Raw genomic sequence first — 16,368 nt, 5'->3', positions numbered from 1 at the left:
CAAAAAGAGAATGCATGAGTATGTAAAAAAAAGTGAAGAATGGGTAGTTAGGTTAGCACTTAATTTGTATAGGTTGTCATAGGTTAGGTGGAAAGCTTAGGTTAATCAAAGATTCAAATTTCAAGCTCACTTGACCATATGCATCCTACCTTGATCCTAAATCCATTACAACCTCGTGGAAAGATCTCATGATAATTGTATGCATGCATAAAATAATTGTTGATTGTTAGATGAAAAACAAATCTTGGAAAGCATGATTAGAGGAGAATTGAGTGAATCAACCCTATACACTTGAGTGAATAGAGCGGATACACGTCCGGTGAGGGTTCGATTTCTCAATTACATGTATCCACCTAGAATCATCACTTTTCTTGCAAGTTTGTAAAAATATTTAATAACTCAATTCAATTGTGGATTTGATTTGATTGCTACTACTTTAGCCCTTATGCTCATACATGTTTTCTTAGAAATTGATTTATTTTGACCAAGTAATTACATTCATTTAGATAGTGCATTTAGGTAGATTGCATTTAGGTAGTTGTTACATTGAGTAAATGTTGATGCCCTTTGTTTCTCTCTCGATTTTAGCATGAGGACATGCTTGGTTTAAGTGTGGGGAGGTTGATAAACCCTATTTTTAGGGTTTATCTTGTGCTTAATTTGGGAGATTTTATCACCTTTTCTCACATTTATTCAATGAAATAGCATGGTTTCATGATTTTCTCCTTATTTGTGTTTAAGTGTGAAAACATGCTTTTTAGACCTCTAATTAGCTAAATTTAATTCACCTTTGATTCCACTAGATGCCTTGTTATGTTCGTTAGTGAATTCAGATTGGAAAGGCTAGGAATGGATCAAGGGGATGAAGAGGAAAAGCATGCAAGTAGAGAACTCATGGAAAATCAAGGATTTGGATGCACAGATCGACGCGCACGCGCAGCAGACGCGTAAGCGTGAAAAATGAAGTCGCATGGCGACGCGTACGCGTGGATAGAAAATGCCATCGACGCGTACGCGTCGGTGCTCGCACGTGACCCACTTAAAGTGAATCCGTTGGGGGCGATTTCTGGGCTTTCTAGGCCCAAATCCAACTCACTTCTGATGCTATTAAACCCAAGGATTAAGGAGGATCAACACATTAGCACATAGTTTAGTTTAGTTGAGGCTTTAGTTAGTTTCTAGAGAGAAAAGTTGTCTCTTCTCTCTAGAATTAGGTTAGAGGTAGATTAGAATTTCTTAGATCTAGGTTTTCATTATTGTTCTCATCTACCTTTCTTTTTAATTTCTTGTTACCACATCTTTACTCTTCTAGTTCCTTTTATTAATTTCTTGTTCTAGTTACTTTGTTGTTGATGTACTCTTACTTCTTCTATTTTTCTTTAATGCAATTTATGTTTGATTTCTTTTATTGTTTAATTGCTTTGTTATTGTTATCTCCTTGCATTTGGTAGTGTTAGATTTTATATTTCTTGTCATTTTATTATACTTTCCTTTTATGCCTCCTAAGTGTTTGATTAAATACTTGGAAGGATGTTAGAGTAGATTTTTCTCCAATTGGCTTAAGTTGAGTAATTAGTGACTCTTGAGTTATCAAACTTTTTTGTTGATTGATAATTGGAAGTTGCTAGTCAATTTGAATGTCACTAAAGCTAGTCTTTCCTTCGGATTAGACTAGGACTTATAGATCCAAATTCATTATCTTCACTTGACTTGCCTTCATAGTTAGAGGTTAACTAAGTGGAGCAATGAACAATTCTTGTCACAATTGATTATGATAATGAGGATAGGACTTCTGGTTCTCACACCTTGCCAATAGCTTTTTTAGTTGTTAGTTTATTTTTTTGCCATTTACATTTCTTGTCTCTTATCTTAAAAACTCCAAAATATACTTCCTAATCAATAACAAGAACACTGCCCTGCAATTCTTTGAGAGACGATCCAAAGTTTAAATACTTCGATTTATTTTTATTGGGATTTATACTTGTGACAAACAAATTTTTTATTGAAGAATTATTTGTTAGTTTAGAACTATACTTACAACAAAATTTCATTTGTGGAATTCTTTATGGATAGACAATTTCCCTTCATCATAACCCTTGGTACATTAGATATCATTTTTTGTTTCATAATAAAAATAAAGCATAGACAAATAGTTTATTTAGAAAAACTTATAATTTCGTAATATTGTTATGTGTAAAATTACTAGTTTAAAATTTTAAAAGCACTCTATTGTAGTTTATCTAAATGTTCAATTTAAAATATGAAATTCTACCCATATTTTAAATCGGTTCCTAATTTACCTTTTATACAAACCAGTCTCTAAAATTTTTAATGTAAATCAAATTGGGTAATCGCTACTTTACAGGTCACAAGATCATATATGAGGTTGGAATGACCTTACTCTTAATTCTTTTGCCTGAGTCAAAGAACTCAGAAATGCATGAATTGTGTGGCTTGCAATATTGTTTTACACTGTTATTTTGCACTTAATTGTCTATTTATGTGGGCAATCTTTTAATGAAGTTATTAAGACCGAAGATGATTGATACAATTTTTTAATTCTTATCTTGTATTTGAATTAAAAGTTTTCAATTTTTCAATCTTTTCTAGTAAAAGGATTGGCCGCCTTTAATATTCTCCTAATAAAATAAGTTTAGGAACGTAACTAATTTGACTTTTAAAAAAAATTAACTAACTTGAATTATTACTTATTAGTGAAATTTCTAAGAGTAAGTGGAATATTTATTCAAAAGAATATATATATAATTATATATGGGTTTTTTTTTTCATTAAATATATGGGTTTAGTCTTGATTTTTCTTTACCCAAAAGTAGTCTTGTAGCTATTACTTGGAGAATACAAAAAAAATATATACATAGTTGGGTTTCTGCCCATTTGAGCACAAAATCCAAATACATACACATTTAGCCCCATTAAAAGTTTATCAACTTAAAAAAAAAAACTATAGAGGATGTTTATGTGATGTTAGCATTCCTTCCTAAGCACCTTTTGCAAACACAATTATTATAACAAAAATTTGCTTAATCATATCAATGTTCCAAAATAAAAATACTTGAAGGACAAATATCTTTGATTTCTAGTAACACTCTCTTGAAGAAATATAATAAATATCATATTTTAAAACAGAAAGAGCAATTAACTAAAATAAAGTCAGAATTTTATTAATAAATATTATTAGAGTATTTATTATAATATAAACTTAAAAATTCATAAAATAAAATTAATTTTTTAATAATATTAAATATGTAAAAGTTCATCCTTCTTGTAAAAACACTATTCTTAAAAAAACTCATAAAGTTAAATAAGGTTTTGGTTTTTATATAAAATATTTCTCAATTTTGATCTTTATAAAATGGAAAAATATAAGTAGACAATAAGAATACTAAATAATATGAACAATAATGGATATGTTGAATGCTCAATTCAATGGGTATGCAGATGATTATGTTCATTATTTTTAATTGGATGATTATTTCTTTTGATTTGATTTACTCATACACAGTTAACAATGGCTGGATGTTCAATTCACTAGGTGTGCAAATGGTTATTCTAATATTAAGGTTTAGATGGTAATTTGGATTTTAGAAGTTGAGTGTTTTTTTACTTTATTGGGTCAATTCTAGAATTTATTGTTCACATTGTTTACAAAAATTATTGTCTACGTAACAAAATCATTATAAAATCTTTATTTTTGTTTTAATTCTTATAAAATTTTAAAAGTCTCTATTTTAATTCCTGTCGTTAATTTATTTATTAAATATTGTCATAACATGTTTATTGTAAAAAAAAATTATTGAGAATAGTATAACACATAAAACACTTAAAATAAGATACAAAAAAAGGTACAAAATTAATATTTTTATATTTTATTTAATAATAAATTAAATATAAAACATAACATATTATAAAAGTTAAATTTATTCCTATTTTTTTTTCCAAAAAAATTAGTAAAGAAATACAACGATAAAAATTTAATTATGAAAAATTAATACGAATAATAAAAAATAAAAAATTATATCTTTTACTAGTGTTTCTATATCTTTTCAATAAAAAAATATACAAAATATAATAATTCAATATCTCATGATATAATACATGTATTCAAGTTTTATTTCACAAACATAATTTTGTGTTTTCATATTTTTGTCTTAATGTCTTGTATTTATGAATATATGCAACTTAAATATACAAGTTAAAATTATCAATTATTTAACAAAAAAAATGAAGTTGAAAATCTTTTATTAATAAAAAATTTTAATTAAATTTTAGATATTTTTAACTTTAAGAGTTTTAAATTAATTTTTTTTAATTAAAGATTGGTTTACAATTAATTCCCAAAATTTTCTCTTATTTTTTAAAATCCTTTCGTAAAGTTATATTTAAACAAATTTTTTCTATGAAATATGATCTTTTTTATTTCTGGTCTTTATAATTTTTTATTTTTATTCTTATAAATGTTAAAGTTTTTATTTTAATTGAAATTTATCAAATTTTCGGAGAAAGAAGACTTGTGGTGAAAAATCAACAAATGAGAAAGCAGAGGCGGAATAGAAAAAGAATAAGCTGAAAAGAATTTGTTATTAAGAGAACCTTTTTTTTCTCTCCTATATTCATATACTTGAATCTTGCTATTTTATAGTCAATAATAGCTAACTCTAGCTAATATATCTCACATCCCCCCACAAACTTAGGGAGGTTTTTGTGCCAACCGAAGTTTGCTCTTGAACTTGCTGAATAGCAATGGAGATAGGGGCTTCGTCATAATATCTGCTACTTGTTCTAAGCCTGGAATATGAGTAACAGCAAGCTGTCCTTGAATCACCTTATCCCGTACAAAATACAAATTCAATTCCAAATGTTTTGTTCACTCATTTAAGATGGGATTATAAACTAATAATACAGTGAACATGTTATCACAAAAGACTGTGGGAGATGAAGTGCAAGGCTGCTTTAGTTCACTAAGTAGGAATTGAATACATATTAACTCAGAGAAAATAGCTGCCAACGCCCTGAATTCAGCCTCTGTGGAGCTTCTGCTGACAGTGGGTTGCTTTGAACATTTCCAAAAAATCAAGCTTGCTCCAAAGTACACACAGTATCCAGACACAGATCCTCTATCATCAACATCAGCAGCCCAATCCGAATCTGAAAAGGCAGTTAAACAAAGATCATTAGTCTTATGAAATTGCAGAGCAAGATCAACTGTAACTGCTAAATATCGAAGAACACGCTTTGCCGTATCCAACGATTTTGGCTCGGATTTGACATGAATTGGCTAAGTTTGTTTACTGCAAATACGATGTCTGGTCTTATGACAGTGGCATATTAAAGTCCACCCACAAATGATTTAAACAATGTGGAATCTTCAAAAGGAGTACATGTATTTGTCGATAATTTTGAAGAGCTAATAATAGGAGTGCTAACCGGTTTAGCATCTTGCATACCAGCCCTGCATAATAATTCTTGTATGTATTTATTTTGATTGAGAGAAATTAAATTAGGTGAGAGAGTGACAGCCTCAATGCCAAGAAAGAAGTTTAAGTCTCCCAAATCTTTTAGAAGAAAAGTTAAATGAAGCTGCTTTAAGACAGAAGTGATTTCAGTGTCATTGTTCCCTGTCACTAACATATCATCAACGTATATGAGTATATAGATAATAGAATTAGAAAAAAATTTTGTAAAAAGTGAAGGATCAGACTTAGTACATGTGAACCCAAATTGTTTAAGTGCAGCAGTAATGGTGAGGTACCAAGCCCTATGGGATTGTTTTAAGCCATAGATGGCTTTGTGCAATTTACATACAAGATGGGGATTTGAGTGTGTAAAACCTGGAGGCTGAGACATATAAATGGTTTCATTGAGGATAAGATTTAAAAAGGCATCGTGGAAGTCATATTGTTTAACTCTCCAACCCTATGATAACGCAGGAGTGAGTATGATTCTTATAGTGACAGGCTTGGTTACAGGTGAGAATACTTTATCAAAATCAACCCCAGCAGTTTGAATATAACCTCTTGTCACAAGACGGGCTTTATGTCTCACAACCTGTCTGTTCATACCCTGGTCCGAACTACTGGGTCGGATGAGCCAAAGACAAAAGGACCAACCTCACGAAAGGTTGGCCCACTATCTATCTCTTTATAAAGAGCTCGGAAGACTTCTAAAGAGGCCCAAAATGAAGAACCACCGCCTACTAGGAAGCGGCTGGCAAAAGATATGGTCTCACCCACAAAAGATAAGATAAGATAACGATCCTATCTCAAAGAATGTCGTTAAACACCACTATAAATACACTAGAGCACCCATGTATAACTCATATTTCAATTCTATTAAAAACCTGCCTAAAGACTGTACTGACTTAAGCATCAGAGTCTCTTGCAGGTACCACCACCCCTCGGTTATCGAGGACCAGCGGCACTTCAAGCTCCAACAAGTCGGACACGACAGACTCAACCAAACCAGAAGATACTGCCCGAGATCGACCTCAATGTTTCAGGTGACCCTCGGAACATTGGCGCCGTTGCCGATGACCTGGAAGTCATCCCAACATCATGACAAACAACCCTCCTAACAACCACTACACCTCCGGGTTAGAAGACGGCACACCAACAAAAAACGCAGATTCCATACCAACCTCACCAAAGGAAGCGCACCACTCCAAGGGGGACAAACAACCCTAAAACACAGAGATCTTAGACGCCATCCATGAACAACAGGATCGCCTCAAACAGCTCGAGCGAGAGGCCGAGCGACAACAGGAGGCCGAGCGAGACATGCGAAGAGAAACAAGACGGCACAGAGAGCTAGAAGAAAAACTTCAGAAACTTGAAGCCGACCTCAAAACCCAGACTGCTCGATCCAACCGAGAAGCTAGTCCTCATAAGGAACAGGACCCATTCACGGAGGAAATCATGAAGGCAAAAGTCCCCAAAGACTTCAAAGCCCCCGACATGACCCTATATGACGGGACATCCGATCCAAGCCACCATCTCAGCAACTTTATAAGTCGAATGTACCTCACGGATACCTCGGACGCAACTCGCTGCAAAGCCTTCTCGACCACTCTCACCAAGACAGTTATAAAGTGGTTCGAAAACCTACCTCCAAGGTCGATCACCAGCTTCGATGATCTCACCAAAAAGTTTCTATCCAGGTTCTCCATTCAAAAAGACAGCCAAACATGCTCCAAGTCTACTCGGAATCAAACAAGGGGAAAGGAGAGCCTCCGGAACTATATGGAAAGATTCAATAAAGCATGCCTTGACATACAAAATCTCTCAACAGAAGCAGCTATCATGGGACTCATCAACGGCCTACGAAAAGGACCCTTCAGCCAATCCATATCCAAGAAACACCTCACGTCCTTGAACGAAGTACAAGAACAGGCCGAGAAATACATTAACATGGAGGAAAACACCCGACTGGGAGAAACCTCGAAGACCGAATTCTCCTACCCCTCCCGGGACAAGGACAAAGAGCCAAGAAAGAAGGAGGATCAACCCACAGAGAAGCTCAGAAAATACCATAACCACACCCCTCTTCGGGTATCTTTATTGAATATATTCAGAGAAATATGCAACACATAAAAGATCCCACCACCCTGTCCAATCAAGCACAAGAGGGGAGGAAGTCGGACCGAGTACTGCTAGTACCACAAAATCTACGGGCACCCAACTAACGAAGGCTATGACTTGAAGAATGTCATAGAAAAGCTGGTACGTGGGGGAAGATTAGACCGGTTTCGAGTCGGCTTCTACTGGCCAACCTACAGAAAGAAGCGGCCGAGTTCATCAAAACATTACCCCATGCCAGAAGCGCGCCAACTTCCACATCGCCCCACCTGAAGAGCTCATTTGCGTCACCTCACCCTGGTCGTTCACAAAATAGGGGCTCGACCTCCTCGGACCGTTCCCCCAAGGATCATGGCAAGTCAAATTCCTCATCGTAGGAATATGGTACTTCACAAAATGGATCGAAGCAGAACCATTGGCCACCGCCACCTCCCAAAGAAGTCAAAAGTTCCTGTACAGAAACATTGTCACAAGGTTTGGGATTTCCCACTCCATCACCATGGACAATGGGACCCAGTTCACTGATACAGGTTTCAAGAACCTGGTAGCTGATCTAAAAATCAAGCACCAGTTCACTTCAGTGGAACACCCACAAGCCAATGAATAAGCGGAGGCCACAAATAATGTCATATTGGCCAGTTTAAAACGTCGACAACAGGACGCGAAAGAAGCCTGGGTTGAAGAGCTCCCCCAAGTCCTATGGGCGTACCGGACAACATCACACTCCACCACGGGTGAATCCCCCTTGTGACCTACTTACAAAATTGAGAAAATGATCCCCATTGAAGTAGATGAAGGATCCCCTAAGGTGATCTTCTACAATGAAGACCTCAACCCCCAAGAGCAGAAAGAAGAACTCGACCAACTTCCAAAAGTTCGAGAAAGAGCGCGGATTAAAGAGGAAGCCCTGAAACGTCGAATGGCATCAAGGTACAACTGGAAGGTAATCCAGCGAAACTTCGCCACCAATGACCTCATCCTAATCCGAAATGACATTGGAGCAGGTCGGTCAGGAGAAGGAAAGCTAGCAGCTAACTAGAAAGGACCATACCGAATTACAGAAGTACAAGGAAAATGTTACTATAGGGTGGCCGACCTCCAAAGGCGGGAGCTCCCGAGGTCTTGGCACACCTGTAACCTAAGAAGGTACTATAGCTGGAGAAAGGTCTTGAGCCAAGGTGTGCTCTTTTTCCCACTAAAGGGTTTTTTAATGAGGCGTCAGGCTAAGACCTGAAGGTGGCCCGACTTGCAGGGTAACCACACATGTATATACTCTTATTTACATTTTTTACTTTGATTTATTGCATTTCATTCTAATAAAAATAGAGATTCCCTAAAAAGTTTCCTACTAATGCACATTAATTTATGCTTGAAAAAACGCAAAAATCATCGCCTGACCAAGAAAGGTCGGCAAGGTGAAGTGACGAGGTACAAATTAATGTGAGAAGTTATAAAAACAACTCGTATAAAGCCACCTGATGAGGTCGAATAAAAAACAGAGTTGCAAAAATAACTTGAGAAGGCCCGACAGAGAAGTCAGACCAGTCAAAGGATCACTAAAAAGGAACAACGCTTTCCTAACCATGCGAAGGTCAGAAAAGGTTGAAAAACCTAGCGCTAAAGTTGCTAAGCTAAAAGGTAGAAGTTTGAAAGGGACACTACTCAAAAAGCAAAGGCAATCACGAACCCAGACCAAGCTCAAAAGTCATCCAAAGAACAACTAAAAGGTAAAAGTTCAGAACAGAATGCTACCTAAAAAGTATTGGAATCTGACTAAGGGTCCGAAGCACCGACGCTAAAACTACAAGGACAAACTTGCCAAAGCAGAGTAAAGATAACCCGGCAAAGGCCGTCAATACAACTAAAAGAAATGAAGGCCAGTAAAACAAAAGGTGGAAGTTCACGACAGAATACCACCTCAAGGTTATCAGAAGGGTGCTGGCCAGAAAGGCTCAAGCACGGCGACCCAAAGGTAAGGATTCGTCAAGAACACTGCCCTGGAAACAGCCACTACACTACCAAAAACAATCAAAATAAGAAGTTTCACAAAACGTTAAGCATTAAACCCCAAATGTTACTTAACAGCAACCCAAGGGTGAAAAGTGTTTTAACTAAAGACTAAAAGGTTGCTAAGAAGCAACCATAGGTGTCAGAAAATAAACCAAAATATTACAATAAAAAGAGTTCAAAGATCCACAGGCCAGACTGCATCAACACATAATCAAAAGAGCAATAAAAAGAGGTCATAAGGGATCCAATTTCGCTGCCGTCGTCGCATCCTGAGGAGCTGGAAGAATAACCAAAATAGGAACGGCCCCGACTATACCATCTGGACCATTCAGGATCTCCACGTCGGGGTCAGCCTCGGGCCGGGTAGCTTCAGCAGAAGGGGCCACAGAAGCCTTGGCCTTCGAGTCAGGAGCAGAAGTCTCATCGTCATCAGGGGCCGACACAATCTTACCATCCTCAACAATGTTGTCCATGCTAAATAAAGTGAGATCGGCATCAAGAGCAAAAACCCGGACTTGGACTTTCAAATTCTTGTACAGGGCGATCATGCCATTCACTATGTGACCCTGTAGCTCGGCATAATCATCATAGGAATACTGGAGTTTCTCCTTAACCTCAAGAAGTTCACCATAAGTCCGGGTATAGCTCTCCTTGGCCTTCTTCGCCATCTCCTCTGCCAAGTTAGCAGCCACCTCCGCGGCAGTAGGCCGAGCCTTCTCCTTCTCCTTCTCTAAAGAAAGCTCCAGCCCAACATTTTTTGCCTCCAGCTCAAGCCTCAGTCCCTCTACCCTCTTATAGTCAGCTTTAGCACTCCCAAGGAAGGCGTTGGTAGCATTGATAGGGGATTTTTTGAACTCCCTCGACAATGCGGCACTAAGATTGGCCATCCGGATACTGTTGTTGGATATAAAATCGAGGTGCTTGAGGATGGATACGTCGTCGGTCAGAACAAAACCATACGGAGCGATATGCTCCACAACAAAGGCCACGCCATCAAAATCCTTATCGTTAAGGTCATAAGCACCAGCAGTTCTTTGCCTCTTGGGAGAGGGCCCAGACGAAGAAGGGCAGTAAGCAGTACCAGAGGTTGCAAGAGGCAGAACAGAAGAGGCCATATGAACTTGAGGAGTCAGGATAATCTTCCTCGGACCATGAGGACCAGAGTCCGGCTTCTTCGGCGGGACCTGGGAAGAACCCTCCTCCGACGTCTTTCTTTGCAGGTTCTAGGCAGCCATCATCTTCTTGGTCTTGCGAAGGACCTTTATCGAATCAGAGCCTGAGGCCATCTCTGAAAAAGAATACCACATAAATAGTTACATAGTGGATGATGACAAACAAAGGCAGTAAAAATTTAGGAAGTCGGACACTACCTAGTTTGGAACGGAGAAGAGCAGGATCCCCTAAAAGCTTCTTCGTATCCAAATGAGGAGACTCCCCCCAATGCTCCTCCAAAACACCCACAAAGGCCCTCTCTACCTCATCAAGACTCTCTAACAAATACTTAAGAACTACAGGGTTCTCTTGCCACCAAAGGAGAAAAGTTGGTTCCTTATTCTCATCCAGAAAAAAGGGTGAACATCATGCACAGCCCGAACCTTAAAGTAGAAATTTTTAAAATTGTGGAAAGAGTCATAAAAAATGGAGAACACCTTTTTACCCTGGGTAGCCCGAAAGGAGATCCAAGAAGTCTTCTTCTCGGCCGCCCCCAGCTTAGTCAGCACAAACAAGTAAAGAAAAAGACAAAGGGAAGGTCGGACACCCAACTCCTGACACAGCAACTGAAAAACTTTCATGAAATCCCAAGAGTTGGGATGAAGCTGAGTAAGGGCAAGATTACAGTTCTAGAGGATGTCGGTCTCAAACTCAGTAAAAGGAAGGGTAATGCCTAACTTGGTAAAAAAGCAATTGTACGCATAAAAGAACGGACGCTCTGCCTGACTTAAAGGAGGAAACTTGACACTCTCCTCAGGGTCGGGTGATACCAACTCATAGTCCTTCTCATCCTCCCTATTCCCACAAATCTTATGATATCTTAAACTTTTCACAGTACTCCCAATCTGCTACAGTAACACATCCTAATACTATAGAATCTAACTAGTCAACCATATCAGGAGGAATCTTTGTGGACATTTCAACAGTATCCTACGAGACATAGAAACTACATGACAAACCCCAATTTGACGGTTTATTTTGTATTGAATTTAGGGTATTTTGATAACTTTTTGTCACATTTGGCCTATGAATTAGCATGATTTTGTTATCTCTCCCATATTTGTGCCCAAGTGTAAAAACATGCTTTTTAAGCCTTATTTTGATAAATTCTAGTTTCTCTTTGATTCCATAAGATGCCCTGATATGTTTGCTAGTAATTCCAGGATTGGAATAGGCTAGGCATGGATCAAAGGAGGCAAGGAAGGAAGCATGCAAGTGGAGAGAAGCACAAAAAGCCAAAGGATTGATCTAAGCCATGCACGCGCACGCGCACAAGGCGCTCGCGCGCACATTGCAAAACAAGTCATCGACGCGCACGCACACCGTGCGCGCACGCGTCGATGACGGCACATGACCCCACTAATGCAACACGTGCCTGGCGATTTGAGAGGGTTTCTGAACCCATTTTTTTGGCGCCAATGGCCAAGGGAAAGGAATATAAGGATGAAGGATTAAGGGGAAGGCATACAATTGATCAATTAAAATAGTTTTAGGATTAGTTTTAGAGTTTTAGAGAGAGAAGCTTTCTCTTCTCTCTAGAATTAGGATTAGGTTTAGTTCTTAGATCTAGGTTTTAATCTTTGCTTTCTTCTACTTCTATCCTCTTAATCCCTTGTTGTTGCATTCATCTTCTTCTATTCTTTTGTTGTAATTTCCTTTATGTTGTTCTTAGACTTTGTTGTAGATCCACTTTTGTTCCTTTCTTTCTCTTTCAATTCAATAAAGGTAAATCATAATAATTGTGTTCCTTTTGATTTGCGTTGTTAATTCCTTTCAATAATTGTTGCTTGATTTTGTTCTTGTTGTTGATTTACTATGTTTTCCTTTTATGCCTACCAAGTGTTTGATAAAATGCTTGTTTGGATTCTAGTGTAGGTTTTGTTCCTCTTGGCCTAGGTAGAGTAATTAGTGACTCTTGAGTTATCTAATTCTTTTGTTGGTTGATAATTAGAAGTTGCTAATTGATTTGAATGCCTCTAAAGCTAGTCTTTCCTTTAGGAGTTGATTAGGACTTGAGGAATCACATTGATTCATCCACTTGACTTTCCTCCATAGGTAGAGGTTAACTAAGTGGTAGCAATAAACAATTCTCATCACAATTGAGAAAGGTAACTAGGATAGGATTTCTAGTTCTCACATCTTGCCAAGAGCTTTGTTAGTTGTTAGTTTATTTCCATTACCATTTACTTTCATGCCTCTTATCCAAAATCCCAAAATAACTCATAACCAATAACAAGACACTTCATTACAATTCCTAGGGAGAACGACCCGAGGTCTAAATACTTCGGTTTATAAATTTTAGGGGTTTGTATTAGTGACAAACAACTTTTTGTATGAAAGGATTATTGTTTGGTTTAGAAACTATACTTTACCAAACAACTCGGCCAAAATAGAAAAATGAAGAAACAACCAGCAAATAGCAACAAGATAGCAAAATAGCAAAGGGCGCCTCAAGGTTCACAAAAACAAAATTACCACCACAACCCAGAGACACCCTTTGGAGGCAACATAAGTACATAAAGAAAATCGAAAATCCTAGCCCTAGCCTTTTCAACAACAGCAAGATAAAAGATAAAAACTTTAGGGGAAACAAAAACATGCAGCACCACTAGAAGCAAACACAAAAAGAAAAAAGGATCACAACTACCATCAAACTAAGAAAAACCCAAAATACTGAAAGCAAGTATCAACCTGAGAAGAAGAAGCAGAAATGATGACGAACGAGCGGCAAATTTCACGAACGATCCACATCAATAAGCGCCTCGAAGCTTCGAAGGGAAGGAAAAACTTGGGGAAAAACCAAAGAATAAAAGAGAATGAGAGAGAGAAAAGCTTTCTCCAAAAAACGAAATGAAGCAGACGAAGGAAATGCAATGGAAAGGAAGCTAAGATTTTGAACAAAATGCAAAGAGGGAAAGCGAAACGGCAAAGAGTAAAAGCCCAATTAAAAGGCTTTAAAAGCACTCGCATGAACCCAAAAAACTAGCGCACTCGAGGATGACGCAACATTTAAAGGTAAAGAAAAAACACTTCGCGTTTTGAAAGCATTAAAGACGCATAGTTCACCCAGGAAGAATAAAAGCACATCGGACGCGATCCAATAGGAAGATGCTTGAGTACGACCTCATAAAAGAGATCGAAGCTCAGAACGAGCATGATCCCATGAAGAGGACAAAACTCAAGGAGGGGCAATATTCATATCCTGGTCCAAGCTACCGGGTCGGATGAGCCGAAGACAAAAGGATCGACCTCATGAAAGGTTGGCCCACTACTGATCTCTTTATAAAGAGCTCGGAAGACTTCTAAAGAGGCCCAAAATGAAGATCCACCGCCTACTAGGAAGCGGCTGGCAAAAGATATGGTTTCACCCACAAAAGATAAGATAAGATAACGATCCTATCTCAAAGAAGGTCGTTAAACACCACTATAAATATATTGGAGCACCCAACTATAACTCATATTCCAATTCTATTAAAACCCTGCCTAAAGTCTGTACGGACTTAAGCATCGAAGTTTCTTGCAGGTACCACCACCCCTCGGTAATCGAGGACCAGCGGCACTTCAAGCTCCACAAGTCGGACACGACAGACTCAACCAAACCAAAAGATCTCGCTCGAGATCGACCTCAACATTTCAGGTGACCTTCAGAACACTGTCCCTGAGCATTTTTCTTCAAGGTAAATATCCATTTGCAACTAACTACCTTTCATTTAGTGGAAGTTCTACCAAACTCCAAGTCTTGTGATGAACTAATGCTCTTTATTCTGCCAGCATAGCTTCCTTTCAGTGAGTGAATTGAAGAGCATCTGTGACCGATTTTGGAAGATGTGGTATAACAGAATTGTCATGAGTATCGATGTTAGCATGTAGCACTCTTGGTTTTGTACTTGTTGTCTTGTATCTAGTCTGTATTGGATGAATATTATTAGGGACAATGTGATTGAAGGGTAAGGTAGTGTTATCAAAGTCCAAAGCATCCTCAATTGTTGAGATAGGGATTGGGTTAGTCGAAAGTTAAAAAGGAATATGAGAATTTTTGTTAGGTACTGTATTAATGTCTTGATGACTCATTGAAGCACTTGAAGAAATAGAAATAGAAGTAGATGGGCCTACTATGAGGTCTGATTGGGTTGTTGTAGAGATAGGGAAAGGATTCAATTGAGAGGGTGGAAAAGTGGCAATAATTGGAAGCATCTCAGTAGTAATGCATGTAGCAGTAGTACTATCACAACTAGAATTGTTAGCAATAAAAAAAAACTATGGGAAGGAAATTTTTCCTCGTGAAACACAACATTTTTGGAATAATAATTTTGCTAGTGGAGGTCATACATTTGTATCCTTTTTAGTACTAGAATATCCAACAAAAATATACGGTTGTGATCGTAATTCCAATTTATATTGATTATAAGGTCTCAAGTTAGGAAACCACAAGCAACTAAATACTCGAAGAAAACTATAGTCTAGAACATGATGAAAAATAATTTCAAATGGAGATTTATGTGAGATGACATAAGAAGGCATTCTATTTATTAAGTACACAGCAGTAGAGAAAGCTTCACTCCAAAAATACAACGGTAAAGAAGTAGCAGCTAAGAGAGTTAGGCCAGTTTCCGCAATGTGTTTATGCTTTTGCTCAGCAAAACCATTTTTTGTGGGGTATATGGACATAATAATCTGTGTTCGATACATTCCTCTCTTAGATACTCTGAAAAAGCATTGGATAAATATTCCTTACCATTGTTAGTTTGAAGAGCTTTTAAAAAATAACCAAGTTGCTTTTTCATGAAAGACTTATATTGTTTAAAAATTGAAAACACTTGGGCTTTATTTGTTAAGAGATAAATGCTGGTATATCTAGAAGAAGCATCTACAAATAAAACATAGTACCTAAAAATATGCAAAGATGAAATGGGAGCTGGACCCCAAACATCCGAAACAATTAGAGATAGTGACGAATTATAAATGCGATTAGACAAAGAATAAGGTAAAGAATGAGCCTTAGCTATACAACAGAATTCACAATTAAGCTTGCAATCTGAATTTTTATTCTCATGTGCAACAGGTAAATCACATTTAGTAACTATATTCTTTACAATTTGAATAGTAAGATGGCCAAATCTTCTATGATAGGCATCTAAAGAAGCATGTTTAGCTAAAAAAAAAAAAAAAAAAAAAAAAAAAAAAAAAAAAAGTGATGTCATAGTTTTTGGAATTTCAACTTTCTCAAACTTATACATTCCATTTTCAGCCTTGCTTTGGTGAAGAACCTCTTTGGTAGCTTGCGATTTTACCAAACAAAATTCAGGCCAAAAAGAGAAGTATACATGATTATTTTTAGCAAATCTAGACATATTGATCAGATTTTGAATTATAGATGGAACTAGCAATAAATAGTATAATTTATAACTTTTTTTTGTTGCACAATATTGGAAAAAAGAATTGTCCAACTTTAGAGATATGCATACCTGATCCGTTGCCAACATATACCTGCTCTTGATCTTGATAATCTTGAGAATATTGTAGATTTTGTGGTTTATGTGTGCAGCAATATGTT

The 16,368-nt window shown here is 37.1% G+C and overlaps 1 protein-coding gene across 1 annotated transcript; it reads left to right on the top strand.

Moving 5' to 3' along the window:
• Positions 1-6,794: 6,794 nt before the first annotated feature.
• On the top strand, positions 6,795-8,199 carry LOC130981222 (uncharacterized). The gene is made up of 2 exons (XM_057904832.1): positions 6,795-7,565; positions 7,909-8,199. The coding sequence occupies exons 1-2, from the start codon at positions 6,795-6,797 to the stop codon at positions 8,197-8,199; spliced, it is 1,062 nt and encodes a 353-aa protein (XP_057760815.1).
• The last annotated feature ends 8,169 nt before the right edge of the window (positions 8,200-16,368 follow it).

The sequence above is a fragment of the Arachis stenosperma genome, chromosome 5 (assembly GCF_014773155.1).
Source record: "Arachis stenosperma cultivar V10309 chromosome 5, arast.V10309.gnm1.PFL2, whole genome shotgun sequence".
NCBI classification, from domain to species: Eukaryota; Viridiplantae; Streptophyta; class Magnoliopsida; order Fabales; family Fabaceae; genus Arachis; species Arachis stenosperma.
Note: the sequence above shows the minus strand (reverse complement) of the source record. Positions and strands in the feature narration are given on the sequence as shown.

What these genes read in the sequence shown, in the direction of transcription:
- LOC130981222 (XM_057904832.1), top strand. Translation starts at nt 6,795, where the DNA reads ATGCGAAGAGAAACAAGACGGCACAGAGAGCTAGAAGAAAAACTTCAG. An exon ending in ATAACCACACCCCTCTTCGG is followed by an intron (nt 7,566 to 7,908) that starts GTATCTTTATTG and finishes TTCACAAAATAG; the next exon opens with GGGCTCGACCTCCTCGGACC.